Source organism: Kwoniella mangroviensis (assembly GCF_000507465.2).
Source record: "Kwoniella mangroviensis CBS 8507 chromosome 1 map unlocalized Ctg01, whole genome shotgun sequence".
Lineage (NCBI taxonomy): Eukaryota > Fungi > Basidiomycota > Tremellomycetes > Tremellales > Cryptococcaceae > Kwoniella > Kwoniella mangrovensis.
In genome coordinates this window covers 6,532,124-6,558,323 of record NW_027062533.1, presented here as the reverse complement: position 1 = coordinate 6,558,323, position 26,200 = coordinate 6,532,124, and the positions used below count along the sequence as shown (strand labels likewise).

The 26,200-nt window shown below is 45.4% G+C and overlaps 11 protein-coding genes across 11 annotated transcripts; 7 read left to right on the top strand and 4 right to left on the bottom strand.

The window, feature by feature from the left end:
* Window positions 1-197: 197 nt before the first annotated feature.
* I203_102435 (uncharacterized protein) lies at window positions 198-7,226 on the top strand (the record flags this gene model as incomplete). Its single annotated transcript, XM_065517093.1, has 20 exons — window positions 198-893; window positions 1,049-1,882; window positions 1,978-2,128; window positions 2,180-2,535; window positions 2,637-2,960; window positions 3,135-3,263; window positions 3,333-3,511; window positions 3,577-3,709; window positions 3,778-3,833; window positions 3,936-4,121; window positions 4,221-4,486; window positions 4,561-4,862; window positions 4,934-5,045; window positions 5,113-5,215; window positions 5,305-5,576; window positions 5,643-6,367; window positions 6,428-6,460; window positions 6,523-6,997; window positions 7,066-7,124; window positions 7,191-7,226. 20 exons carry the CDS (start codon window positions 198-200, stop codon window positions 7,224-7,226), a joined length of 5,427 nt encoding a protein of 1,808 aa, XP_065373911.1.
* A 311-nt stretch (window positions 7,227-7,537) lies between these two features.
* I203_102434 (uncharacterized protein) lies at window positions 7,538-8,043 on the bottom strand (the record flags this gene model as incomplete). Its single annotated transcript, XM_065517092.1, has 3 exons — window positions 7,538-7,660; window positions 7,780-7,830; window positions 7,882-8,043. The coding sequence occupies 3 exons, from the start codon at window positions 8,041-8,043 to the stop codon at window positions 7,538-7,540; spliced, it is 336 nt and encodes a 111-aa protein (XP_065373910.1).
* Window positions 8,044-8,318: 275 nt separating this feature from the next.
* On the top strand, window positions 8,319-8,831 carry I203_102433 (uncharacterized protein; the record flags this gene model as incomplete). The annotated part of the gene is made up of 2 exons (XM_019149813.1): window positions 8,319-8,727; window positions 8,788-8,831. The coding sequence occupies 2 exons, from the start codon at window positions 8,319-8,321 to the stop codon at window positions 8,829-8,831; spliced, it is 453 nt and encodes a 150-aa protein (XP_019000911.1).
* Window positions 8,832-9,920: 1,089 nt separating this feature from the next.
* On the top strand, window positions 9,921-11,611 carry I203_102432 (uncharacterized protein; the record flags this gene model as incomplete). Its single annotated transcript, XM_019149812.1, has 6 exons — window positions 9,921-10,194; window positions 10,272-10,416; window positions 10,551-10,768; window positions 10,831-11,143; window positions 11,206-11,297; window positions 11,364-11,611. 6 exons carry the CDS (start codon window positions 9,921-9,923, stop codon window positions 11,609-11,611), a joined length of 1,290 nt encoding a protein of 429 aa, XP_019000910.1.
* Window positions 11,612-11,891: 280 nt separating this feature from the next.
* I203_102431 (uncharacterized protein) lies at window positions 11,892-13,172 on the bottom strand (the record flags this gene model as incomplete). Its single annotated transcript, XM_019149811.1, has 2 exons — window positions 11,892-12,787; window positions 12,875-13,172. 2 exons carry the CDS (start codon window positions 13,170-13,172, stop codon window positions 11,892-11,894), a joined length of 1,194 nt encoding a protein of 397 aa, XP_019000909.1.
* Window positions 13,173-13,658: 486 nt separating this feature from the next.
* On the top strand, window positions 13,659-14,879 carry I203_102430 (uncharacterized protein; the record flags this gene model as incomplete). Its single annotated transcript, XM_019149810.1, has 1 exon — window positions 13,659-14,879. The coding sequence occupies one exon, from the start codon at window positions 13,659-13,661 to the stop codon at window positions 14,877-14,879; it is 1,221 nt and encodes a 406-aa protein (XP_019000908.1).
* A 201-nt stretch (window positions 14,880-15,080) lies between these two features.
* Window positions 15,081-15,661, bottom strand: I203_102429 (uncharacterized protein; the record flags this gene model as incomplete). The annotated part of the gene is made up of 3 exons (XM_019149809.1): window positions 15,081-15,161; window positions 15,257-15,492; window positions 15,595-15,661. The coding sequence occupies 3 exons, from the start codon at window positions 15,659-15,661 to the stop codon at window positions 15,081-15,083; spliced, it is 384 nt and encodes a 127-aa protein (XP_019000907.1).
* A 472-nt stretch (window positions 15,662-16,133) lies between these two features.
* Window positions 16,134-17,528, bottom strand: I203_102428 (uncharacterized protein; the record flags this gene model as incomplete). Its single annotated transcript, XM_019149808.1, has 5 exons — window positions 16,134-16,277; window positions 16,345-16,638; window positions 16,740-16,941; window positions 17,053-17,334; window positions 17,434-17,528. 5 exons carry the CDS (start codon window positions 17,526-17,528, stop codon window positions 16,134-16,136), a joined length of 1,017 nt encoding a protein of 338 aa, XP_019000906.1.
* Window positions 17,529-18,020: 492 nt separating this feature from the next.
* Window positions 18,021-19,138, top strand: I203_102427 (uncharacterized protein; the record flags this gene model as incomplete). The annotated part of the gene is made up of 6 exons (XM_019149807.1): window positions 18,021-18,285; window positions 18,360-18,486; window positions 18,571-18,653; window positions 18,733-18,808; window positions 18,869-18,939; window positions 19,002-19,138. The coding sequence occupies 6 exons, from the start codon at window positions 18,021-18,023 to the stop codon at window positions 19,136-19,138; spliced, it is 759 nt and encodes a 252-aa protein (XP_019000905.1).
* An 852-nt stretch (window positions 19,139-19,990) lies between these two features.
* Window positions 19,991-22,166, top strand: I203_102426 (uncharacterized protein; the record flags this gene model as incomplete). The annotated part of the gene is made up of 6 exons (XM_019149806.1): window positions 19,991-20,176; window positions 20,244-20,365; window positions 20,427-20,679; window positions 20,749-21,409; window positions 21,484-21,855; window positions 21,946-22,166. The coding sequence occupies 6 exons, from the start codon at window positions 19,991-19,993 to the stop codon at window positions 22,164-22,166; spliced, it is 1,815 nt and encodes a 604-aa protein (XP_019000904.1).
* Window positions 22,167-23,585: 1,419 nt separating this feature from the next.
* Window positions 23,586-26,000, top strand: I203_102425 (uncharacterized protein; the record flags this gene model as incomplete). The annotated part of the gene is made up of 11 exons (XM_019149805.1): window positions 23,586-23,760; window positions 23,837-23,944; window positions 24,026-24,138; window positions 24,213-24,370; window positions 24,442-24,605; window positions 24,680-24,759; window positions 24,837-25,060; window positions 25,125-25,173; window positions 25,235-25,334; window positions 25,410-25,751; window positions 25,843-26,000. The coding sequence occupies 11 exons, from the start codon at window positions 23,586-23,588 to the stop codon at window positions 25,998-26,000; spliced, it is 1,671 nt and encodes a 556-aa protein (XP_019000903.1).
* Window positions 26,001-26,200: the final 200 nt, after the last annotated feature.

Sequence of the window (26,200 nt, the reverse complement as noted above, 5' to 3'; positions counted from 1 at the left end):
TGATTGTCATCTCAATTCATCTGTTTTTCTTTTTCTCTGTTTCATCCTTATGACGGACGAGCCATCCTATTCGTAGTGATGCATCCCTCAATCCTGCGTGACATTCATTGCTATAACACATAGATACTACACTACATTGTACTCTGTATCAACAAACACAGAAAAGCCCACGTACGGGCGGATAAGCACAACAAACAATGTCGGGTCCAGCAGGATCGGGTCACGCGAACGGCAGTACATCCAATTTCACCGGCTTGGTATCAAACCTCATCCAGAAGAAGCATAGTGAAGATGATTCGAATGGTCAGCTGGATCTTGATGGTAAAGCACCAAGTAAAGGTCTACCTAGTACAGGCTTGAAGAGGAATACAAAAGAATGGAAGGAAGCCAATGACGATAATGAGAGTGTATCATCATCTTCATCTATACCTTCCAACGCTACTGGCGATGACGATGGGAGGCCACGTCCTGACCAAGAGAGGGATCAGGAAGGTGCAGAAGGGAAAGGTCCGTGTAGACATGAAAGATATATACCTAATGGTGAAGCAAACAATATAACGGAATCACCTGAATCATCACCCATGGAAGAGAATCCATCCAAACCTTTCCCTCAATCTCCTTCGGAGGATATACAATATAGACGTCAGAACGGATATGATCACCCCGACCATGATGATAAGCATAAAGAAGACGAAACAATCAAATTAACGATACATAAAGATAGTCATGATGTAGATCCTGAAGAGCGAGCGGATAGAAGGGATTCAGAGAGGGAGAGGAAGAAGACTGATGAACTGGGTAGAAGACCGGATGTGATGTCTGGAGTGAAAGATGAAGAGGGACCGAGCTCGAGAAATGAGATTGTGTTGGATCCTAGGATATCATATCTGCATGTGAGTGAGGTTCGTTGCTTGTAGCCAGGATCTTTGCTGTATAGGCTGTCGGACGCAGTTGGTGTAATGTTTCAGTCGAACATCGCATATATCCTATATATTCATGTTTCTATACCTCCACCGCTCATAGATGCTGACAATGATGTCCCAAACAGGTCCATCAGCGTCGTGAGCCCACCATCGAAGGTGTCAAGTTTGGCCCCATCCTGAAGATAACCCCTGATGGTGAAGGCGAATATCCACCCGGTGAAACTCCTTTACCTTCTAGACAAGTATCTCGTGACGGTCCTTCTACACCTAGACAGACCTCACCCCAACGACAACCTCATAGCTCCACCTCAAGACAAAATTCAACCGAACGTGATGTACCATCGTCCAGACACACCTCCAACGACCATGATAAACCTTCACGACCAATTTCCTATTCACGAAGTAGCAATGATATAGAATCGTATGAGAGGGGTCTGAGCGATACCGTCGAAGAAGGTACATGGAGAGATGCGATGTCTCAGCGTCAAACCAAGAATGAAGAGGATAAGAAAGGGAAGAGAAGATCGGTCAATACAAGATTTAGTAGTTTTAGGGATATTCACGAGATGTCCAATAATACAGGTGGGGAATCGGAAGACGGAGAGGAGAATGGACATCATGAAGCTTCCAAGAGATGGTCAATGATTCGGAATCGAGTTATCCCTTCGAAGTCATCGACCGGTCAATCCTCTACACCTGGACCAGGTAAAGTGTCGGCCTTGGCACCAGCCGTTATAGCTAGTATACCAGTTACCACCGAGCTGTTCGCTGGACAATTACCGGTGATGATCATGAAAACTTGGTTGGATAGGGATGAAGATGGACATAGAGCTGTTCCCGTACTATTAGGAAATCTGAGGTTCAGAGTGGGTGATTCTGTGGGATTGAGACCTGGGGGTGAGACCGGTAAAGAGATGTTCAAGCTGGAGTGTGAGTATGGGGATGGAGCGGTTAAATGGGTGAGTAATACTATCGTTGCCTAGTCGTCGAGGCAGACTATGGAAGTGGTGTGTATGTTTATTGATCATTTCATCTTCTCAAACTTCCTTTATAGGTGATCTATCGAGAACTCCGAGATTTCCTATCCCTTCATGCACATTACAAAGCAGCCAATTTCGGTACTTCCGTCGCAGGTCTAAGAGCTTCTCGTCGAGTCGAAATCCCAGACTTCCCTCGAATGTCTATCCCATATCTCAACAAGCTGGGTGCTCAACAGGGTAGTAGTAGTCAATCCAACAAGAATCCATCTTCGTCAGCACCATCAACAAGTTATGAGAAAGAAAAGCCACATAAACCCGTTGGTAAAGCCGAATACGCCCAGGCGTCTCGAGATGCGTTACAACAATATCTTGTGGAATTGATCCGTGCGGTGATCTTCCGACCTGAGTCTAATAGGTTATGTAAATTCTTTGAACTTTCCGCCCTTACCCTTCAACTAGCACCCAGAGGTGGATTCCAAGGTAAAGCTGGGTTTTTAAAGATACCAGATTGGAATGCTAGTAGGCGAGCGAACCAACCTGGTTTGGCACCTACCACTTGGGCGGCGCACAGGAAGCCGAAATGGTTTATTGTGAGGGATTCGTACTTTGTAGCTACGGATGGACCAGAGTCGGTGAGTGACTTCCACCTGATTATACCCATCTTCTCCCGTGTAACACACGGAATGATCTGGTTATGTCACGCCATGCCGATGAGTAATAATAATGAGTTCAGGTCGACTACTACGATGTCTTCCTGCTCGACGCCGACTTTACGATCGAACGACCCAAACGGTACTATCGAACCGGGCTCCATCTGCTCACCAGCCACGGATCGACCAACCGTAAGAAGAAAAGCGGGAAAGCCAATGTCGAAGGTGATAATCCCAATGATATAGATTTAGATAATCCGTTCAACAGAGAATTAATCATTTCATCGGGTGAAGGGAAAGGATCCAAAGGTCAATCGATGCACGATGAAGGTGAACATCATGCTTCTCAACATACTTTTACTATTGGGAATAGTCAGAGGAGATTGAAGTTGGTCGCTAAGAATGCTGTGAGTGTTCTTCTGAATCAACGAGTGAGAGATTTGGCTATCACCTGGACGACAAGTATCCAGTCGAAGACCGTATATACCCATCCGCTGTCATAGAAATTACGAGCTCCGACCTTTCTACAATGTGATGTCTAAGCATAGATGTAACTGACACCTTTATTCACTCTAATGCAGCGTCAAATGCACCAGTTCATTGTATCGATGGAACGTATAGCTGCTCAATGTATATGGACAGGAAGAAACCGATTTGACTCTTTCGCCCCCTTGCGAGTCAACGTAGCTGCCCAATGGCTGGTCGACGGGGTATGCTTATCTGCTTCTCTTCTCGTGGACAAGTTCAGGAGCTGATACAACTCTGCGTGACTCACTTAGCGAGATTACTTCTGGAACCTATCACGAGCGATCAACATGGCCAAAGATCGAATATATATCCATGATTGGTGGATTTCACCTGAGCTGTATTTACGGAGACCAGGTGATGAGAGATACAGGTTAGATAATCTGCTGAAGCGAAAGGCTGAAGATGGTGTCAAGGTATTCATTATCATCTAGTAAGCTGTATCTATCTCCCTAATGTCCATATGGCACGCATAGCTAATACGCTCAAAATGATCAGCAATGAGGTCTCGGATAAGACCACCCCCGTAGACAGTCTGTACACCAAGAAAACTTTGACGGGACTACACCCTAATGTAATGGTGCAAAGATCACCGTCTCACTTCCAGACTGGAACCTTCTATTGGTCACACGTGAGACGACATTCGTATCATGCACTTGAGAGCAGGCATGCTGACTATGATATGTGCCAATGACGTAGCATGAGAAATTATGTGTGATAGATGAGACGATCGCTTTCATGGGTGGTTTAGATCTGTGAGTCGATGTATTAAATGCTGATCTACCTTATCTACTTCTATAAATCTCGGTTGAGATTTTGGACGAGCACTAGGCGCTGATCCGTTTGACGTTCTCTAGGTGCTACGGTCGATGGGATACTTCGCAGCATATTCTGATCGACGACGATCATACCACACCTGACGGTCCAGAAGGTCCAGTATGGCGAGGGAAAGACTACGCAAATGAACGGGTGATGGAATATTCTAATCTGGATAAACCATTCGAGGATATGTTTGATAGGAGTAAAGTGCCTAGGATGCCTTGGTGAGTGTGATGTTATCCGAATCTATCAATCACTTCCCGGCTTCCTATTCCCTTGCGATACGACATGTGTTGTATATACTAACACGCAAAGCAACACAGGCACGATGTCGGACTTCAGATAATCGGTCAACCCGCTCGAGATTTATGTAGACATTTCGTTCAACGATGGAACTTGTTGATCAGAACTAAGAACCACAAGAGACAAATGCCATTCCTGTTGCCCGCGGCAGACTTTACGGAAAGAGAATTGCAAGATCTAAAATTGCAAGGGACTTGTGAAGTCCAGATCTGCAGGTCTGTAGGTCCATGGTCGATGGGTACTTTGACCAAGATTGAACATTCTATTCAAAATGCTTATGTCAAATGTGAGTCAGTCTGTCCCGATATTAATGGCCCTGTGTCGTTACGGTAACTGATATGTCTCCCTCGTATCGAACAGCCATCGAATTATCTGAACATTTCATCTACATCGAAAACCAATTCTTCATCACTTCCACTATCGTCGACGGGGTTCGAATCGAAAATCAAATTGGTGATGCTTTAGTCAACCGGATCATCCGTGCTCATCGTGAAGATACACCTTGGAAAGCATGCATCGTCATACCGCTCTTACCTGGATATACCTACCCTATAGATTCGGGAGAAGCGAGTTCGGTGAGGTTGATCTTGGAATGTCAGAATAGGACGATTAGTAGAGGAACGCATTCGATCTTCTCCAGATTGAGGAAAGAGGGTATCGATGTGAGTCTATGTCTACCACATGACATCTCTCGCTTGGTGGTATTGACGGCTGTTTATCTACACTCACTCAGCCCGACGAATACATCACATTCTTCTCGCTGAGAGGATGGGCCAAGTTCAGATCTGGTGTATTGACTACTGAGCAGGTCTACATACATGGTAAGACGATGATCGTGGATGATAGTGAGTTCTTCTGGTCCTGAAGTGTAACGAAGGGTGATTCAGCTGACCCTGACTTTGTGAAATCTAGGACTTGTACTCTGCGGATCTGCAAATATCAATGAGAGGAGTCAACGTGGAGATAGAGATTCGGAACTGTTAGCTGTGATTAGGGATACGGATATGATCGACGGGTGAGTGTTTTACTGGGCACCTTTCGGTCAAATTGGATGATCCCATTTCACTATTTTGTCTGAGTAACGCTAACATAAGGCCAATACAGCACTATGGCAGGACAACCCTTCAAAGTCGGTCGATTCGCACATACACTTCGAGTTCGACTTATGCGAGAACATGTCGGCGTTGATGTCGATTCGATCGATGAGGATCAGCTCATGTCACGAGAATCCGTGGCGGATGCAGATGAGATTGAGACTTGGGACCCGGATCACGAGCAGCAGAGCGATGAGGAAGCGACAGCAGGTATTACCAAGATCAAAGCGAGGACAGCTAGAGATAGGATGATGCGTACTTTCCATGATGGTATTTCCAGTGGTGAGTTTTAGAGTTTTTTCCCGAGGGACATCCTCATATCGACGACTGATACTTGACTCATGACAGTCACCAAAGGGATGAGTGAGAATGCTATTTCGAACGTCCGGCGAGCCGCAGACAAAGTAATACGTCCCGTCGCTACCGTAGTAGGAGGAGAGACCATAGCTCATCACGCCATGGATAATGGTGACCCAAGTGAAAGGGCGGACTACGATCCGGATGAAGAAGGTCAGGAAACAGCTGGATTCGCAAGTTCGATGGTACCTACTCTAGAAGAGAAAACGATCTTCGAACGACGTCCTTCAGGAACACACGCCAATGGTAAACCCTTGTTCGACGTGTTGGAAGAGAGCGAAGGAGGTCATGGAACGACTAGCGATGGGCATGGATCACCTTCACTAGAAGAGGCAAAAGTACCTGAACACGCCAAGAAAGATACTTTAATCAGCGATGATAACCCTTCAGCTAAGAAGGCTGGTGCACCCAAGATCCTCAGTAAACCAAACGAGACGGAGCTGTACGGTACCACTGCGAACACCCATATACCCGATGAAGTCAAACAAAGTAGCAAGAATGATACTGAAGAGACATCTGAAAAATCACCGAAAGACAGTCAAGATAGCGCTGCGATAAAAGCTAGGAAGACCTTGAGGAAACATCTCAATGCGAGAGTACAAGTCTCACCTTGGAATATGCCTACGCCTACGCCCAAGATCAACCCGAATAGGTTCCATGATCCCCTAGATGAGAGGTTCTGGAAAGACATGTGGGTGGCTGTGGCGGTTCACAATGTGAGTATGCGTCTTCTACATGTTCACGTGATATTCTGTCGCTGACGTGCCATATCATAGACTGAAATATTCCGTAAAGTTTTCCGATGTATTGTGAGTCGATATATATATCGATCCTTGAGTGTGAACCAGTCATGCTGACGTTCTTGTCCTAGCCTGACGACCTTGTCACTTCTTGGGCACAATACAAAGCATTCGCCAACCACGCTGAGAAATTCAACAAAACACCCGAAGATGTAGCGGCTCCAGGTCATGATGAGCCTGTGAAAGTGACTCACGACGGACCCGGTACTCACGGAGCAGGTGGAGGAGGTAGTGGAGGTGGACATGTGGATGGTGGAGATGGTGGTGGGGCTGTCCTGGGTGTAGGAGCAGGTAAATCGTCAGACACCCGGGATTCGGATGTGGTGGATGGCAAACCACATGATGTCAAGCATAAGAGAGAAAGTAGTGGGAAATCACCGCGGATGGAGAACGACAGACCACTCTCGCCTTCTGCAACAAGGTCAAGTGCTCAGGGGTCTAACGAGGGAGGAGTGGATAAGAAGGCTAGTGCACCTGACGAAGCGTGGGCAGAATGGGAGAGGGAGGAGATGGAAGAGCTATTAGGTGAAATTAGAGGTCATCTTGGTGAGTGCAATGGGCTAGTCGACTGATCTCATGAGGCAAGACAGCTAATATGACATGCTCTTGCTCAGTCATATACCCTACTCGGTTCCTTGAAGCTGAGGATCTGGCGAATAATTTCCTCTTCAATGTGAGTGTATGTGATCATCTATAAATATCGCTTCGCTGATCGATTGTATGCAATTACCCCTCGCAGTCTGATAAGATCTTGCCATTACCTATTTACGATTGATGAACGACATCTCATGACCTGTACCTTTACACTGTAGATTACTAGATATTATGTTATAACATCGCAACTTTGGACTCATACAGACATACATTACGTTATAATCTCGGATTCGCACATCCATCACCAGGTTTGAACCTGTTTATCCCGTATAAAATAATACTTGGCTGGCTTCGTGACCATTGATGCATACCTCTTTAATTCCTATTCAGTCTAGAATTAACTTACTGAGTAACCCTTGGATCCATTATGCACCGAATGCGGAGGTTTGTCATGTCGAAGCATTCGATGAAGCGCTGGGCCATTTCTGTCAATTACGTCGGGATAATGATACTGACAGTCAAGAGCAGACTTACTCCCTCCATTTGGATCACTTTCGTTTCATCTTCCTCCGTGAAACACGCTTTTTGCCAGGCGTGGTGAGACTTATAGAGAGCCTGTATCAAGATCGTTAGTGTCGAGCGCTCAGTAACATGAGCGATAAACTTACAGCATATTTCTATGGGATCACGAAAGGAAAGGTAAGCGTACGAGCTATACCGACAATGATGCTTACCTCTTGCAATACCCGATCTTCCTTAAGAAACTCCGGCCAGCATCGGGGCATCTATTTAACCTTCAGCTGAGACTTGCACTGACAGTTGAGTGATTGGCTCACCTCGGGAGATGGAAAAGTCCATTCATCTGGATCATCCCAGGGCGTGAATGGTATTTTGACTGGTACCCAGTTGCTGGGATCACCCTCGGCTTGTCGATAGATGGTGATTTCGAATGATTTTCCGCTCGTCGAAGTATCGATATCTTGATCATCTGTGGCCATAGCTGAAAAGCCATTTGTGTCGAGCGTCAAATCGGTCGCGGTAGTGGATATTAAAGAAGGGGTGGGTGACAGTAGCCTTCTCTGGTGACGAAACCCTTCGGACTCAGCAATGGAAGACGGTGACGAGGGAGGACTTGAGACCGGGAAGATGTCGGGAATGGATTGAACAGGTTGGCGAAGCAAGCTGCCTGGCTGACTGTGGAACGATGGCAGAGACGAGCTGTAACTGAGGGGATTGATAGGTGGGGTTGGCGATCGAGTACATGGCTAGCAAAATGTCAGTGATAACATCGGAGATAAGTCAGATAGACACGGTCAAAGTAGATGCAAGATGGGTCGATGAATTACTTGTAGCGAGAGAGGGCGACGACCTTCCCGAACGTGCGCGTGCGAAAATACAAGCTCAGAGGAGTGCTTTGAGGTATACGAGGGTGGAAACACTAAGGAAAACGAGGAGCACGAAAATCACACCAGGAAGACGCAAAGAAGACTTGCATGAGCTGCACAACGAGATACTCACATCAAATTTATCCTTACCAGTTGTCATCGGTCCTACCTCTTTCCATTGTTCTTCATCTATGTCAATCTCTGACGATTCCAGTCTCGTATACGGCGGGGGAGGATTGGACATGGCAGTCAAGGAAGAAGTATGTTGGCCATCGATAGCGGTTTTTGAGAGGCAAGGTAGGTTGGGTGGCCCTCGCCCTCGGGTCTTAGGCTCCATCGACTGATACGAGATAGTAGGCAAGGCATATGATTTATCCGAACATGATGTAAAGAGAATATGAAGGAAACAAGGAAAGAGGAGAACTCACTGGTTTGTTCATGAAGGACGCCAGAGGAGTCATGATGGGCGATTCAGTGTATTGAACTCGATGATAAAGTAGTACTGGTGATCAGTGGATACTTTGAACGAATACAGTATCCAGGTAATGTAACCATGAAATGGAATAGGTAGTGTTGTGGGGATGTTCAGGAGGATGACTGATATTTATAACGCGATCAGTAGCTGTCAAACAGAGAGTCCCCTTATCGTATGATCGCATTCTGCTCTTCCATCCTTTGATGTGATCCCATCTTGTCAGCCTTTCTGAGCTGATTTTGGGGGATTATAGTCATGATGCTTCTCGTGTTCCTTGTTGCCAGGCAACGTAGAAGAAGAGTAGAGTGGGGGATGATAGATACATCGAAAGGAGCCATCCGATGGTCACGTGACGACGATCATCCCCCACTCTCGATGCCCTGCCCATTAGCCGATCATGTATGAATGTCTCTTCCTCGCCGGACTATGAAACGTCGGTCAGAACTCAGCTATGGCTATCGTACTCGCGAGTGTATTTGTATCTGAATCAAGGCATGATGAATGTTACATCTTATCTACCCTGTCACCACAATATCTTATCTCTCTCATGATAAAGAACAGCAAGTGATGATGTTTGATTGCGTGAGAGGATCCGGCCAAGACCGAAACCCATTCAATGGTTATCAATCACGACATCATTTCATCTCTCTACTCGGGTTGGACCACTCTTGCTTCTATCATGCAGATAATATCAAATCTATTCATATTTTAGAGATCCATTGTCTTGGAACAAGGGTTTCTGCATGTACTAGATCAGGCTTGAGACCCCAACTTCGGTGTCCCGCGATAGAAGAGTAGATGACGAGATATGGTACGAATGGCGACATTTTGCGATTGAACCGAAAAATAAAAAACAGAATAAAAAACAGATCTGTTCACCTAGCTGAAAGGTGTTCCCACCGATATTTCTGAGACAGGGATGTGTATATATGTATACATAAGCAGTAGACTAGATCGCTTCTATTCCATTCTTTAGGTCCTTTGTGCTTCCGGCCAAATTCACTTCCTTTCCAAAATGAGCAACTCACACCCCGCTGAGAAGGTCGAGTCGCGTTCAGCTGTTGCTGCTACCCTCAATCAGGTTGGTCTTACCAATAATGAAGTCATCACCTCGGTCGACACATATGTCCCACCCAAGAGAACATGGAAGTCCTATATCTGGTCAACCCTAGATGTACCTAAAGATGAAGCGAAGTTCTTGACCAAGTTGGACATTACGTTGATCACTTCAGCTGCTTTGGGAGTCATGATTCGATACTTGGATCAAGTCAACCTCACCAATGCTTTCAGTGAGCCCCCAAGTTCCCTTCATTTTTATCTCACTAGTCCTAGTCATCTCGCTGACGCGTTTGTCCTGTTCTTGTAGACAGTGGCATGAAGGAAGATCTCGAATTGTACGGTAACGAGTTGAATTTCGCCAATGCCCTTTGGAGTGCAGCCTATGTATTCGGTCAAATCCCTTCAAATCTCTTACTCACCCGAGTCAACGCAGCTAGATATATAGCTTTTCTGTAATTTGCTTGGACAGCGTTCACCTTTGGGACCAGTGCGGTGAAAAATACAAATCAGCTCTATGCCGTCAGATTCTTGTGAGTCAACCTTTTCCGGTCCGAGTCTGTCCGTCGAATGCTGACTTCCATATCAGTCTCGGTGGTCCGGATTGGATCTCTCTTATAGGCGGTGAAGCTCAAAACCCTCGAAAGATCTTACCTCGAGCGTTCAACTCAACCGTCGTCCGTATTGTGGCATTTTTCCTGGTCGGAGGTCTCTGTGTCGGTATCAATGCACCTTCGAACGATCCTGAACTCCTTGGGGCTATCGCAGCAGGTGCACCAGGTGCTGCCAAATCCCCATATATCATTTGTAAGTACTAAATCGCCCGAAGAACGAGCATGACATCTTCTAATTTTTTCGATCAATAATAGCCATGAACCGTCTTGGAATTCCCGTTTTACCAGACATCGTCAACGCTCTCGTCATGCTTTCAATCTTCTCCACCGGTAATTCAGCTGTGTTTTGCTCATCTCGTGGATTGTATACGCTCGCTCTCAAGGGCGGAGCACCCAGCGTCTTCAAGAGACTCAACAGAAACGGTGTCCCATATGTGGCGGTGACGGCAATCCTGCTATTCAGCGCTTTGGCGTACCTTTCCGTCAATTCCGGCTCTGTCGTCGTACTGAACTGGTTTTTGTCCTTGGTTGGTGCAGCCAATCTGGTCAACTGGACATCCATTGCTCTGTGTGTAGAACAGTTTGAATGTCCGAAATTGAAAGTCAAGCTGAAATTCCTCTTCTGGACAGTACCTACATGCGATTTCGAAGAGGTCTTATCGCCCAAGGTAAACTCAACAATGATTTCCTCCCTGTCCGAGCATGGCTTCAACCCCTGTCCAGTTGGTGGGTCGTCATAGCCGCTCCCATAGCATTCGTCGCAAGTGGATACGCCTTGATGTGACCAGGAGGATGGGCAGGAGACAGTTTCGTCTTCACCTACGGAGCGGTCTTCATTTTCGCTGGATTCATCATCTTCTTCAAGACTTATGATGTACTAGTCAAGAAAAAACCTCTCAAGATGTTTATCCCCGCTGAAGAGATCGACGTCACCACAGGATTGGAGGTGATCGAAGCTTTAACTGCTGCTAGTAATATCCAGGACGAACAGGATAAAAAGACGATGGGTAGAAAAGTGTCAGATTTCTTCTTTTAGTCGACCAAAGGATGATAGTGGACAACAACATTGATCTTCATGAAATCAGTATGTTATAATTATTTACATCACCGTCCATGTCTTACGTTGTTAGCCTTTTCATCTTCTTTAGCCGATTTTCATGTTTATATTTATGGTAAAATTGATATTCAGATTTGTTATCAGGGTGTATGATTATTTAGTCTAACATTTGTAGCGCATCGAATCCTCTGCACCCCTCATTTCACTCCCATTACCACGGGATATATGGTATGCAGATCTACCATATCCGCAAGTATCTCTAGCCAGCAACATTTTCAGCCACCTGCTTCCCATCTTTGCCTATCTTCCCTTCAGCTCTTTCCGTATCTTGACTCTCTCCGAAAAGTCCAACAATCGCATCTATAGTAGTATTTCCTCCAGAGAACACAACCGCTATATCCCATCCAGATTCTGATACCCCTTCTTCTTTCTGCTTCTCATATGCCCATTGTCTGAATTCTTGATTGTGAAGTACCACCGCGAGGGGTACAGCCGCACTAGGTTCTATGAACACTTTCATCCGCTCCAACACCAATTTCATAGCCTGTTTGATCTCTTCTTCTGTTACACTGTATATATTCTCTAAATTCTTCGATTTCATTGATGATTCACTTGTAAAAACTTTCCAAGGTAATTCACCTACTGGCGTTCTCAGCCCATCAGCTATAGTGAGAGTCTTAACTTTCTCGATCCGCTGCTGAGGTACCGATTTCAATCCTCTTTCACCATCGTTACCACCCTGGTAAGATGGTTCGCACCCTATCACATATACTTCAGGCTGGTTGGAGAAGTAGATTGATATACCAGATAATAATCCCCCTCCACCCAGCGGAGCTAACACAACTTTCAATTTAGGTTGTTGCTGCTTGTCTTCCTTGAGCGAATTGGATTGATTTTGCAATTCCAAGGCGGTAGTTCCCTGACCTAACATTATATCAGGATGATCATAAGGAGGAACCAGTATAGCTCCTGTATCCTGTATGACCTGTTTCACGACCGCTTCTCGCTCTTCACTCGTCGATCCGCTGAAATAGACGTGTGGGGTGTAGTCGCGAGTTCCGGCGATTTTGGATGGGGTGGATATGGTGGGCATGACGATGTGAGCGGGGATGTCAAAGGATGATGCGGCGAGAGCGAGTGCTTGGGCGTGATTACCTAGACCACACAGAGAGCTAAGTATCATGTAGGTAATGAGGTATATGTGATCGGAAATTGGAGAATAGACGGGATTGATATACTCACCCGAAGAATGTGTAACCACTCCTCTCTTCCTGACTCCCTCCAATCCCAGCTCATCGATCAGATGTGTCACCGCATGAAAAGCACCTCTAGCCTTGAATGCACCTATCCTCTGGTAGTTTTCGCATTTGAAATATATGTTGAACTTGGGTGATGGACTAGTGGAAGAAGAGCTCGAAGCGATGCTATTTATTGTTTTGTTGGTGAGGAGCGGTGTCTTATGAACATATTGTTGGATCTTGGAGTATGCTTTGTGTATTGATTCGGAAGTAAGTGGTAGGGTGGTCGTTAGGTCCGCCATGGTGAGACCGTTGGATGGTCTATGTAGGGGGATGAGTGGAAGACGAAGATGAAGATGAAAATGGTGGAAAGAAGTGGATTGTTTTCACAGGTCTCGAGCACGCTTATTTCTTTATCGGCCCACTTGAACCCCTCCACCATATATAGTATGCATGACATCTACCGTGATCCACAATGATCTTGCTGTGCATATTGGCAGCATCATAGGTCATGCATGAATGCCTAAACATGACATGCTCAAGCATGCTACCGCCTATGGTGATAACTCACCTCGCAAACCATCGGCCGGATCATCCGGAACTGTAACTCGTATCGATCTCGCTTATATAACAATCCAGGTCATCCCGAGGAGATCCGTCGTTGACTAGCAACTTGTTGCAGCGCCACGCAAGGATATCGAATCATCCATGAATGATATATGACCAGACTACATCGAAATCAGACTCGTCATTGAACCTCACCAAAAGCCAAAGACGCAATCAAGACCATGTCCCTCCCTACCATCCCTCATCCTCCACCCGAGCGAATCGCAATCATCGGTGCAGGCATAGTCGGATCCCACCTCGCCTCTTTCCTTTCCACCTCACTTGGCTCTCGAGTCATACTCATCGATAGAGATGTCAAAGGTCTACCAGGATCTACAGGCCATGCGCCGGGATTCGTGGGACAATATAACGAGCTTCCCGTATTGACCGAATTGGCCAAACGGTCGGTATCGTACTATTCCCAAGGGGGCGAAGATGGTTTCCAAAGAGTCGGTGGATTAGAGATCTCCCAAGGGTTGGAGGAAAGAGCTCAAGCTGCTAGATCTTCTGGATTACAAGCTGAGTTAGTAAACAAACAACAGATATTGGATTTAGTACCGTCATTCGTGGATGAGGGGTATTTAGCGGAAGAAGGTAATGCAGGATTGTATTTCCCAAATGACGGGACTGCTACTGCTATAGTAGTCACTCATACCCAACAGAATAAAGCTGCTTCCAATGGTGCGATCCTATTGGATGCTCAGGTCATATCGCATACCAAGAGAATCGATGGGAAAGGATGGAACCTAAAGACGAACCTTGGTGAGATCGAAGTAGGAAGATTAGTATACTGCACGGGAATATGGGCCTCTCAACTTTTACCTCAACTTGAACATTCTGTGGTATCTGTCTCTCATCCATATTCGTATTCCCGACCACACCCTATCAGAGAGAAGAAGACACCTTTTGTAAGATGGCCTAAAGAGCATGTTTATGCTAGAGATCATGGAGAGAGGGATGGATTGGGATCATACGCACATGCTCCGATCAAGGTCTCGAGAGAGGATCATGGGGAAACAGCTTATGGGAACTGGGAAGAAAGTTTCGATGATGTGTTGGAAAAGGGTTATAGCTTGTTAGCTGGGGATATAGCAAAGTCTTTCGATGGTGAAGATACCAGGAACTTTAATGGTCTGTTCTCAGTTACTCCGGATGGTTTACCCTTAGTTGGGAAAGTGGAAGATGGATTGTACTGTGCAGTGGGGGTCTGGGTCACTCATGCTGCGGGAAGTGCTAGATTATTAGCGGATGAACTGGTCGGCGGATCCACAAATGATGATGAGTGGTTGAGAAAAGCTCTAGATCCTAAGAGGTTTATTAAGTATACAAGCGTTCAGGAGAAGAAGGATTTGGAAAGTAGGTCGCTGGCGAAATATAACGATATTTACAATAAGGAGGTTTAGGAGTATGCGAAGTTTAAGCAGAAAGATCAATCTCGTTTAGTATATTCAGTGTGAGCGATTGACACGAAGATACAATTATGCATACAAGTTTTGTACCGATACATGTTTGACTATCTCCTTCAATTAATCAGTAAAGAATCTCTGATATCCTTCCTCTTCCTTGATGACTTCAATGAATAAAAGGTAGAACGAGTGAGACATCTACTCGCAAGTGGTGATCTCATAATCGACAGTCTTGTTACCTTGACCTGCGATCTTAGGTTTGAAATCGACGTAGACGAGCTATATCCAGTACGCTTGCGTCAGCGTCTTCTCCCCGCCTCCATCCATGATATGACAAGTCTTCTTTAGGATTGGGAGTCAGATGATCTACTCACCTCGTTCTTTCCAGAAGTCCACTCTCCATCTGTATCTCTATAGTATACAATCTCATCGCTTCCTGCATCTCTCACTTCGATGGTTGTATGGGAGAGAGCGCCATCGGTCGACCACTTGAGGTTGTAACAGGTCGATTTGGTGACTGGGAAAGGTTTCGAACATCTTTGGTTCTTGTCCTTGTCGATACACTTCTCGACGGCGAAATCTTTGATCGACCCCGATGACACTACGCTCACTACGTTATGATTCCAAGAAAACATCAGCATATGGCACAAAAATCGTTCACTTGGAACGGAAGGCCAAGTGGCAAGATTGACGAATGGACTGATATACTCACTCTCATTGACTGCTCCGGTGAGGGCGAGTCCAGCGGCGAGGATACTTTGTAAGTTTGGAATATACATTATGATAATGGTTTGTTGTGAGATGGATGAGGTGAAGATGAAGATGGAAAGTGGAAGAAACCAGGTTGGTTTATATATATGTCGATCATAAACGTTTGTCGTTTGAGTGTTTCTCCATCATTCCTCTGCAGAGAAGCAGGTGACACACATCCACACAATGATGTCATAGGCACGTGGGGACCCCTTACCTCATATTCCAGATTGACGGTGCATAATATCGTATGGACTTGCAGGGAGCATGCATCCATGCATATGAGTTGGTGGGCAGATCGATTAATAGTAAAATATTCATTATCATGCAATGCAGGCTTCGAACATGGAGGATGAGGAATATACGATTGATGGCGATCTTGATAATGTGATTTGGTGCCTAATGGCGAAATCAAATGACTTTACTCGGTGATCCGACCTGGATGAGAACTATACATGACAGACGTACAACCATTCATACTAATTTGAATCCCTTATCAACCTAAGCACCGACTTGCAAGTGCTGAGGTACAAAGTGAATCTCCGAGGCCACTTTATCTGCACTTTCCATGGCCGCTTTCTTGGCGATTTCAGCAGATTGCATTCGGTTTTTAGCCATTGCTTCTGCAATGAATTCTCCTCCGGTCTATACCAAAATGAACAAAATCAGTCAAAAGCCATTTCATCCAATGATTTACGTGAGGCGAACTCACAATAGGAGGATATTTCTTTTGTGGACCTTGAATGATACTGTCCGTTCTAGCCTGATTGAAGAAAGCGATCGAATATCTCGGACCTCTACTTTCTTGACCTTCGGGTAATCTGACTCTGTGGTAGGTCGATTTCAACCGATCGTCGGACCATCTCATAAGTTGATCACCGATATTACAAACGATACGATCCTGTCTAGCCTCGACAGGTAACCAATTTTGACCCATACCGAAATCGCCTACTACCTTTCGCCCTGGACAGACTTCCAATCCACCTTCGCCGTCTCTTTGGAATAACTAGTACAGCCAATGGATTCAGTGTCAGCTTCAGGATTTTGACGGATTGCAGAGATTACAGTAGTACCTGATGTGTCGGTGAGAGTGAAAGGAGAACTTACCATAGTCAAAACATCGAAATCTGCATGGGCACCTGCCCTCCAGAAATTAGGTCCGAATGTCTTTCCCTCGGTCGAATGGTAGTGTAATAACCTCAATACATCTTGAGAATCACCTACACCAGGATCAACAGTACCTTCGGTGAATGTGTCGAGAGGTAGACCAAGTCCTTCAGCGAAACATGCCATAACTTTGACCGAGAGACTATAAGACACCAATTCGGACAGATCAGCATTTTCTCCTCGGCTATCTACATCATACTTCATTCAATATATTGTGAAATGGGACGTGTATGAGAGATATGATTCGACTCACTCTCGAATCTGGTTCATGAACTTCTCTGCCCTCTCCCTGAACCCAGGTAAATCGTCATCACTAGGCCAAAGACCTTCCATCCTAGCGAATTGCAATTGAATAGATTCTTTTTGGTCGGCAGTACCTGTCGAAGGTCTCACTTGGGTGTTCTTCTCCCATCCTGCGTTCTTGCCATTCAGAGCAGTCTTCGATTTCACCTCGTCAGGTAGAGCGAAAAACTGCTGGGAGAGGTCAAACGCAGCTTGGACCTCTGAAGGGGAGATACCGTGGTTTGAAAGTGTGCTGGATGGTGAATGACATGAAGTCCATCATCAGCACTTGACTTTCTTTTACCATATATAGCAGATGTGAATTAACGAGTAGAAGTAAATGGCTACTCACAAGAAACCAACGTTCGTAGAAGCATCCATTAACTCATTGATGATCTCCTGGCGACGGGCATCGAAATCGTGTAAGCTGATCGTAGGTACAGACATTTTGACTTGATGATTTTTCGGGCTTCTTGCTTGTCAAAGGAAGGATTTACAGGCTACGTTACGCTCTCTTTTTATGTGAATGATTTTTTCTTTTTTTAATTCGTTTGCATCCGTCGCCAACCATTTCATGACTGCTCGTTCTTATTTCAGATATACATACTACGGTATGCATGTTCTCGTGATCCATGCACTCACAAGATATGCGTTTAGATCTACCAATGAGATCCTTATCTTTTCGTTTCCCGTGCACATCGGCCGGTGCTCCATAACCCGAAGAACTTGAAGATAAGAAATTATCCCTAAGCCCTAAGCGCGCTTTCTTTTTTTTTTCGGATTTGTCACATGTTGAGACCATCTCCTATGAATGTGATCAACTTATACGTAGTCATCATACTCGAATGCATACTGCTTACTGAGATCAGACAAAACAACCGACCTAATAGTCCTCATTGGACATACCAAACATACACAATCCGGTGATCCCCACTCAACATGCTGAAATCTTCAATCGCTTTGCTTCTTTCCCTCGCATCTCTCATCTCAGCTTACCAAGTAGAAATTCACCCGGAATATCAACAAGGTCTGTCCATCAATGATGTTCCGCAGGAAAGACGACTGCATTGGATGAGAGTAGCCAACGAAGCTGTCTATGCCGATGGACACCCGTGTCCTCAGGCTCCTTTCGGGAGCGCTATAGTGAACACTACCTCGGATGAGTTGATTTGTGTTACCTCCAACAAAGTTGGTGTAACAGGTAGTAAGTGACTAGCTTATCCTCGGAATATGCGAGTGATGTGAATTTAGAGCTGAAGGGATGATTGGATTATATAGACCCAGCGATGCATGGTGAAATATCTGCTATAACGCATTGCACAGAAGTATTGACGAAGAAGGGATTATCATCTCAGGAGATATTGGCAGCATGGAAAGATTTCAGTTTGTACACCAATGGTGAACCGTGAGTTTTACTGGCTCAATGTGGTATTAAGATCAGGCATGAGGAAGTTGAGGGATAGCTGGCTAAGATGTTGTCTTACTGTAGATGCCCAATGTGCGCTTCCGCTATACGGTGGGCAGGATTCAAGGAAGTCATTTATGGGACCAGTATACGGACGATAGCAGAGAGTGAGTGGTACATTCCTGCACTGTGTTTACGAAGGACCTGTCATAGCTGATATACCAATGTCATCTGCACCCAAATTAGATGGTCGAAATCAAATTTACATACCTTCTTCACACGTATGGGAGAAATCATATTCTCTAGGTCATGCTACTCTCATGTGAGTTATCATAAGCATCCCATTAGCATCATACCTGTTGACCTTGAATATCCGATATAGGCTAGGCAATATCCTTACCAACGAGACTGACGTCTTCTTTGCTCATCAATTCAATGAATCTGCTCCTTGTCGTAAGTTCATTTCTGCCAATCATCAAGATATAATCATACTGATTGTCTTGCTTCTGTCTTAGCTACTGGATGCCAAAGGCAGAGCGCACCAGGAAAGAGAGTACAAGCTTGTGCACCCGTCGACAATTGGCAGGAAACGGTTCGTAAAGCTGGGAAAGGGCTTGCAGTGACGGAGGGAAGGGGTCATGATGAGTTGTAGATCGCATGCATCACTAGTCACATGCCTATGTCCCCGAGGACTCTAAAGAAGTATGTCTCCGCGAACTTCTGAATCTGCAGGGTATTCGTGTGCATTCATTCTTGGTCGCTCGAGATCGCCATTTCTCCTATGACATCCTCACTGAATACCTCGGCCTCCAAAGTAGTCCGTGTAATGGAGTCATACCGGAAAAAGTGAATTTGAGACTAAGCGCTCAATCAAGAAATCGATCTGCCGATTCCATAATCCTTAGACAGTACGTCAGTGAATCCTGTTAATGCAATCTGATTCGTCCAGGTTCAAGGTCCGGTCAGATCGTATCACTCTTATCTTTCTTATCTCTACTCCATTTCATAACGTAATGAACCCTGAAGTTGGTGCCAAACTCTTTCACTCCACCGTCGTACTCGGACACGAAGATGTACTTGTGGTAGATCATTGGATGATGCAGTGCATAAAGGAAGAGGCAGATATCTCAAGCCCGATGCAAATCGGATCGAGATATTGCTTTGCTTCGTACTTTGGAAAAAAGCACGCTTTGACTGACGTACAAACCACCTTGCGAGTACGGTGATCGTGACTTGTTTCGTATAAGCGAGTGAGTTAGATTAATAGATAAGAGGATAATTCCAAGCTAATAGATTTGGAGCACCAATCAAATTTCTTGTTTCAATGTGATTATTCCGGAGGCACTAGCAGTACTCGTACACACATGCATATGTATATATACCGTATGATTTTTTCTGTAAAATTGGAAGATTATCTTTTCTGCAAAATTCCCGTACTGCACTTCACTTGGCTGTACTTCTTCTTAAAAACCACGCACCACCACATCGCATCAGCCGATCAAAGATGTCTGCGTCTACCTCAAGTCATATCGAGCCTGAAAGCTCTTATGATAAATCTACTCCACCTGTTGTCAATGTCCAGACGTTGGAGCAAGAAGAGGATTTGGGTCATGTACCTACTTCTCGAAGAAGTAAATTCAAAGCTGTATTCAAATCGCTTGTCACCAAAGATGGTTGGTTGGGTGATTATGTGAGTGATCATCACGAATCTGAAAATGATTTGGTGACTAATTGTTCGATACTCTGTACCTTTATAGGACTACGGAGCACTTATGATCCCAAACATCCCATTCGTCACGAAAAAGAAACGAGAATTACCATTCTACGCTGTTGATCAGAAATTACCACATCTCTTGTTGTTCATCTTGGGTTTACAACAGTAAGTGATCAATTTTAACATTGATCTGTGAATCTCAAAGCTGATATGTGTCACGTTCTAGTGCCCTAGCAATGGTCGGTGGCTTAGTAACCCCACCTCTTCTCTTAGCCGGTCCTGCAGGTGCCAACCTCGGTACGGAGGCTCAACTCTACCTCGTCTCAGCGTGTTTGATCTGGTGTGCATTCGGTACCGCCATTCAAATCTCGAGGTTCAGGATCCCCAAGACCGGCTACTTCTTCGGTACTGGTCTGATCAGTGTCACCGGAACTTCATTCGCTTTCACCAATGTAGCTTTGAGTTATCTTAGTCAATCCGTGAATTTAATTTCTTCTATTGAATCTAGATCCAAGCATTGATACTGATTATATCTGAATCTCTCGTAGTACTCCAACGGAACTTGCCCTTTGGCTGCAGACGGTAAAACCAAATTACCATGTCCAAAGGAGTTCGGTGCGATCCTTGGGACCGCCACTATGACCGGTATATTCGCCATCGCCTTATCGTTCGTACCTCCTCGAGCTATTCGAAAGATGTTCCCTCCCCTGGTCACAGGAACAATGTTGACCTTCATCGGTGCCGCACTGGTCAAATCGGGAGTAACTAACTGGGCAGGAGGTTCGGCAGCGTGCGCTACCGATCACACGTTGCTGTGTACAGCTGGTACTCGACACGAATCCTGGGGATCAGGTGCATTCCTAGGACTGGGTTTCTCATGTTTCATCACTATCGTCATTTGCGAGATCTTCGGTTCAGCATTCATGAAATCGGCTTCGGTATTCCTGGGATTAATCGTTGGCATGGTCATCGCCGCTGCTACAGGTTTCTTCACCAAGTCTACCATCACCAATGCTCCCTCCGGAACATTCCTGTGGATGCAGACTTGGTCTCTGTCGATCAGAGGAGTATTGGTCTTACCCATGCTGGCTGCTTGGGCAGTGATCGTCGCTGAGACTATCGGAAATGTCACGGCCTCTTCGGATGTGTCCAGAATGGAAATTACTGGGGAAACTTTCATGACGAGAGTACAAGGTGGTATGCTAGCTGGTGAGTTAAATCTTTTCATCCTAGTACTGTATCAACAGCTAATCCCTGATCAATGACAATCATTTGCCTTGTAGACTCGGTCATGGCTACCCTTGCTGGTTTGGCGACAGTGCCACCTCTCACCACCTTCTCCCAAAATTCCGGTGTCATCGCCCTTACCCGAAACGCCTCTCGATCTTCTGGATACATGTGTGCAGTGATCTTGTTTTTGATGGGTGTTATAGGAAAGTTTGGGGCGATCTTCGTCGCATCGCCTTCGTCTGTCATCGGAGGATTCACTACCTTCTTGTTTGGTGCTGTGGCCACTTCCGGTTTGAGGGTATTGGCATATGCCAAATGGACGAGAAGGGATAGATTCATCGCCACTGTCGGTGTTGCTTTGGGTCTAGCGAGTTTGACTGTACCTAGTTGGTTCTCTTACATCTTCACTTATACCGGTAACAGTGGTGAGTGTTCAATATTCGAAACTACGGATCTTTTCATGGTCTATATAAAAATCGATTGTTGGCTGATGTCGCGATTTTTTAATATGATAGCCGGAAAGAAAGGTTTGATCCAAGCTGTTGTTTTAGTTGTCGAAGAACCCTACCTTATCTCAGCGTTGGTCATGTGTGCATTGAACGTCACTTTACCTGACGAAGAGCCTGAAGCTGGTTCGGTATCGACGATAGAAGAGAAGAAGGAATGGAACGAGCCGGGAAGTTTGGCTGGTGGACCGTCTTCAAGTACGAGACCAATGACCCCTGAATTGGCTTAGAATGATCAATCATCAGTATGAACGACTTTTGGTATGCTGTCTGTCATGCAGAGGGGAATCGAGTTTGAGTAGGAGCTGAAGTTATATGTAGTTAGTTGTTTCCGGTATATCGTGAGAACACGGATGTTTTGTATGCGAAAAATGCATGAGATGATCATGTATTCATCTGTAAATCAACCTGGTGACGGGGGTGAACAGTCGATAGGTTGTCATCGCGAGAGATGTGAGGTCCGGTAAAGAGAGCGGAAGAGCTGCTTTCCGATTGACGAGCCAAGAACATACAGAGCTTGCCGCCACAGTATAGAGCGACATCGTTCGACATCGTTTCTGATCCTTCTTCTGCGCCACAACACCAAGGGATCCCCTGGCAATGATACTTGCGAAGACTGAATAATTCTTGAGTGTCCGCGATTCGCCAGTTCCAGTGGCATCTCGGCGGACCGAGCATATTGCTGGGTCTGGTAGTGTGAGGATGATTCTAAGCGCAACGAGCAATGATGTCATACGTTATTTGGTCTTGTCGAGCTGCGAGCTCGACCTCCTGCCGAGATAAGAATGAAGAGATAAGCAACGACATGTCAGTCAAGCTACTCGTATGAATCGAGCTATGACAGCATGCTTGTAGATAGCTGGTATGGGGGGCTCATGGAGAAATAGATTGATTTGTCAAACCTTAGATAAGGAGGTTGAGAGGTTGAGTGGAGCATAAATGAAAGCTATGTGAGGGGTCTCAATACGCTTGTGCACCAGACTATGGAGATAACGTACCGAGAATTGATGATTTCCCTGAGTTACTCGTAGTCTCACTCCACCTCGTAATTTGCATGCAAAGTCAGAGTCAGGTACCGGTCGGAGCTTGTTGAAAGAATTTGATGATGTTGGTTGCACCGTGCGGTCCCACGGGTATAAACAAGAATGCCAGGACCATCTCAAAGTCATTTTAGTTTATTTTAGGCGAAAAATCCAAACTTTTCATTCATCACCCCCCAAGACTTTCATCCTGTATTTTCCCTTGGTGTCCGTTAATTAGGAACCGCTTAAGTGTCGGAGAACTGAGGGAATATGATAAGCCTGCTTTACCTCATTCGCTGAGAGTGACAGTCCAGAAGAGGGAGGAAAGGGAAACAAACTGAACCCGTGGGACGATCTGATGGACAAGGCTAAAGAGAGAAGACCATGTAAAATTGATCCACTCTGTTTGGCTCGTGTGATTGAATCAAGTCAATCAATCAGTCCCGGTGATCAGGCCTAATGGGAACAAGTGAAAAGTGGATAAAAAGGCTTACCTGTGCATGTATATATAAGAACCATCAATCAACCTTATCAGACTGCCCCTGTAACATATTGATTTAAGTACCACCAGTACTGTATACATCTCATCTCGTATAATTTATCTCTATCGATTAACTACTGTCGACCATGTCGATTGAGAGATACAACCAACCTATGCCGTTCGAGGAGGCCGAAAAGAAGGACCTACCAGCTGATACCTATTCGGGTCCAGCTGGTGAGGAGATCCGACCCAGGGAAGAAGAGACTCACAGAGAATTGAAGAGTAGACAGATCAGCATGATTGCAATTGGTGGTGCTATTGGTGAGTATGGCTGTGATAAGCAATCGATAATACCCCATGCTCGAAAGCTGATCCGACGATCATCTCCGCTTTGTAGGTACCGGTTTAGTCATTGGTTCGGGTACTTCTTTAGCTAGGTCTGGTCCTGGTTCAGTTTTCGTCGCGTATTGTATCATGGGTATCGTCTGTTTTGGTGTGCTCTTAGGTGAGTTGTCATGACTGACGTTTCATCGTGTATTGACAGCGTTGACTGACTGAAACAATCCTTCGCGTCGATTTTGTTTAGCACTCGGTGAAATGAGTACCAAATACCCTACCAAGAAAGGTTTCGCAGGTCACGCTACGAGATGTGTTGATCCAGCTTTCGGTTTTGCAACTGCTATCATCTACTTGTGTAAAGTGAGTCAGCTGAGCGTCCCACCATTTCACGATTTGTTGACAGTCAGTATGCTAATGGTGTAAATTCGCCATAGTATCTGATCCTCTCACCCAATCAAATCGTCGCGGGCTCCTTGGTCATCGGCTACTGGAACCAGTCTGTGAACAAAGCCGCCTGGGTCACCATTTTGATCGTTTTCGTCATTGCCATTAACACATTGGGTATCAAATGGTTCGGAGAAGTTGAATTCTGGTGAGCACAATACTCCATTATCATCGTCCACTTCATTCCGGATTATACTGATCATCGACTTTTGACTCTAGGCTCTCATTCATCAAAATCATTACTCTCACTGGTTTGATCCTCTTAGGATTGATCATCGATCTCGGAGGTGTACCTGGACAAGATCGATTGGGATTCGCTTATTGGAAAGATGGTCGAGCTTTCAAACCTTACAAGGTTACTGGTGATACTGGTAAATTCCTCGGTAAGTTCAGTTCATCCCACATCGACTCCTCTCATTTGACATATCGGCTATCTGAGCTGACCTGTGTTGTCTAGGTTGGTGGAATGCTATGGTCCTCGCTCTGTTCGCATACACTGGGTCAGAATTAGTAGCCATCACCGTCGGAGAAGCAAGAGTGAGTTGAGTTTATTGCGACATCACACTCCAACTCGTTACTATATTGCGGTTGACACATCTCATCTTCATTCTCAGAACCCCAGGAAGACAGTCCCAGCAGCAATCAAAAAGACATTCTTCAGAATCATCTTCTTCTACATCTTTTGTATTTTGATTGTCGGTATGATTGTCGATTCGAGTTCCCCTTTGCTCGCCCAAGCCGCCAAAGCGGGTACCTCAGGTGGTGCTTCGGCTTCTCCCTTCGTCGTAGCCATCAAAGCTGCTGGTATCAAGGGACTACCTTCTCTCATCAATGCTTGGTGAGTCATAGTACCCTTTGTTTCTCGTGTCGCAAGCTGCACCATGTACTGAATCCAATTGCAGTATCCTAATCTTCACAATGTCCGCTGCCAATTCTGATCAATACGTTGCTGTGAGTCTCCGCGTTGCCCATTTTATCTCGAGACACGACCAAGCTGATTAGATTCTGTCAGACTCGTACACTCTACGGAATGGCCAAAGATGGACACGCTCCTAGGATCTTCACTAAATGTACTAAGAGAGGTGTACCTTGGGTAGCATTCATCTTCACTGGTAAATTGTGTTGCGTCCTCAATCAGCTGCTAGCTGCTTTCCTCAACATCTTGCTGATCCAACAATGCGTCTCAGGTATGTTCATGGGACTGGCCTACTTGGTCGCCTCCGCCGATGCGTTGAAAATTTTCAACTACTTCGTCAACACCGTTACCATCCTAGGAGGTCTCACTTGGGTATCTATCCTTGCTTCCCATGTAGCTTTCATGAGGGGTATGAAAGCTCAGGGTATCTCGAGAGATACTTTACCTTACAAAGCTCCCTTCGAACCTTACCTCACATACTTTTCCCTCTTCATGATTTGTCTCGTATGTCTCTTCAAAGGATTTGACGCGTTCATGCCATTCGATTATAAGACTTTCATCACCAATTATATCGGTATTCCAGTTTACGTCATTGCTTACGTGGGCTACAAACGTGAGTTATACCTTACCCTTACGCGTTGTCTCGATCACTGCTTCTACTCAAGAGCGTTCATTGCTGATTGGCTTTTCACCGCTATATTCAGTGTTCCACCGAACCAAAGCTGTCAAGATGCACGAGATGGACCTCACCTCGGGATCAAGAGAGTTCTTCGACATTGACGATAGTGAGACGGATGAGGATTTGCGTTATCAATCTCTCACCTGGAAAGAGAAGATCGTCTATCAAATCAAGAACTGGTAAATAAGCCAATGACACAAAGCCGGACTATATTTAAGAGTGAATGGTAGAAGTGGGAAATCATAAGACGAAGAAGGAGTATAGAAAAGAACAGGTACATCGAGGAATGATAATCTATATACTATGATCTATATAGTTACTGTATGTTCATCATGCACAATTATTTTACTTAAATATCCCATTGAGCGATATATAGTCTGTTA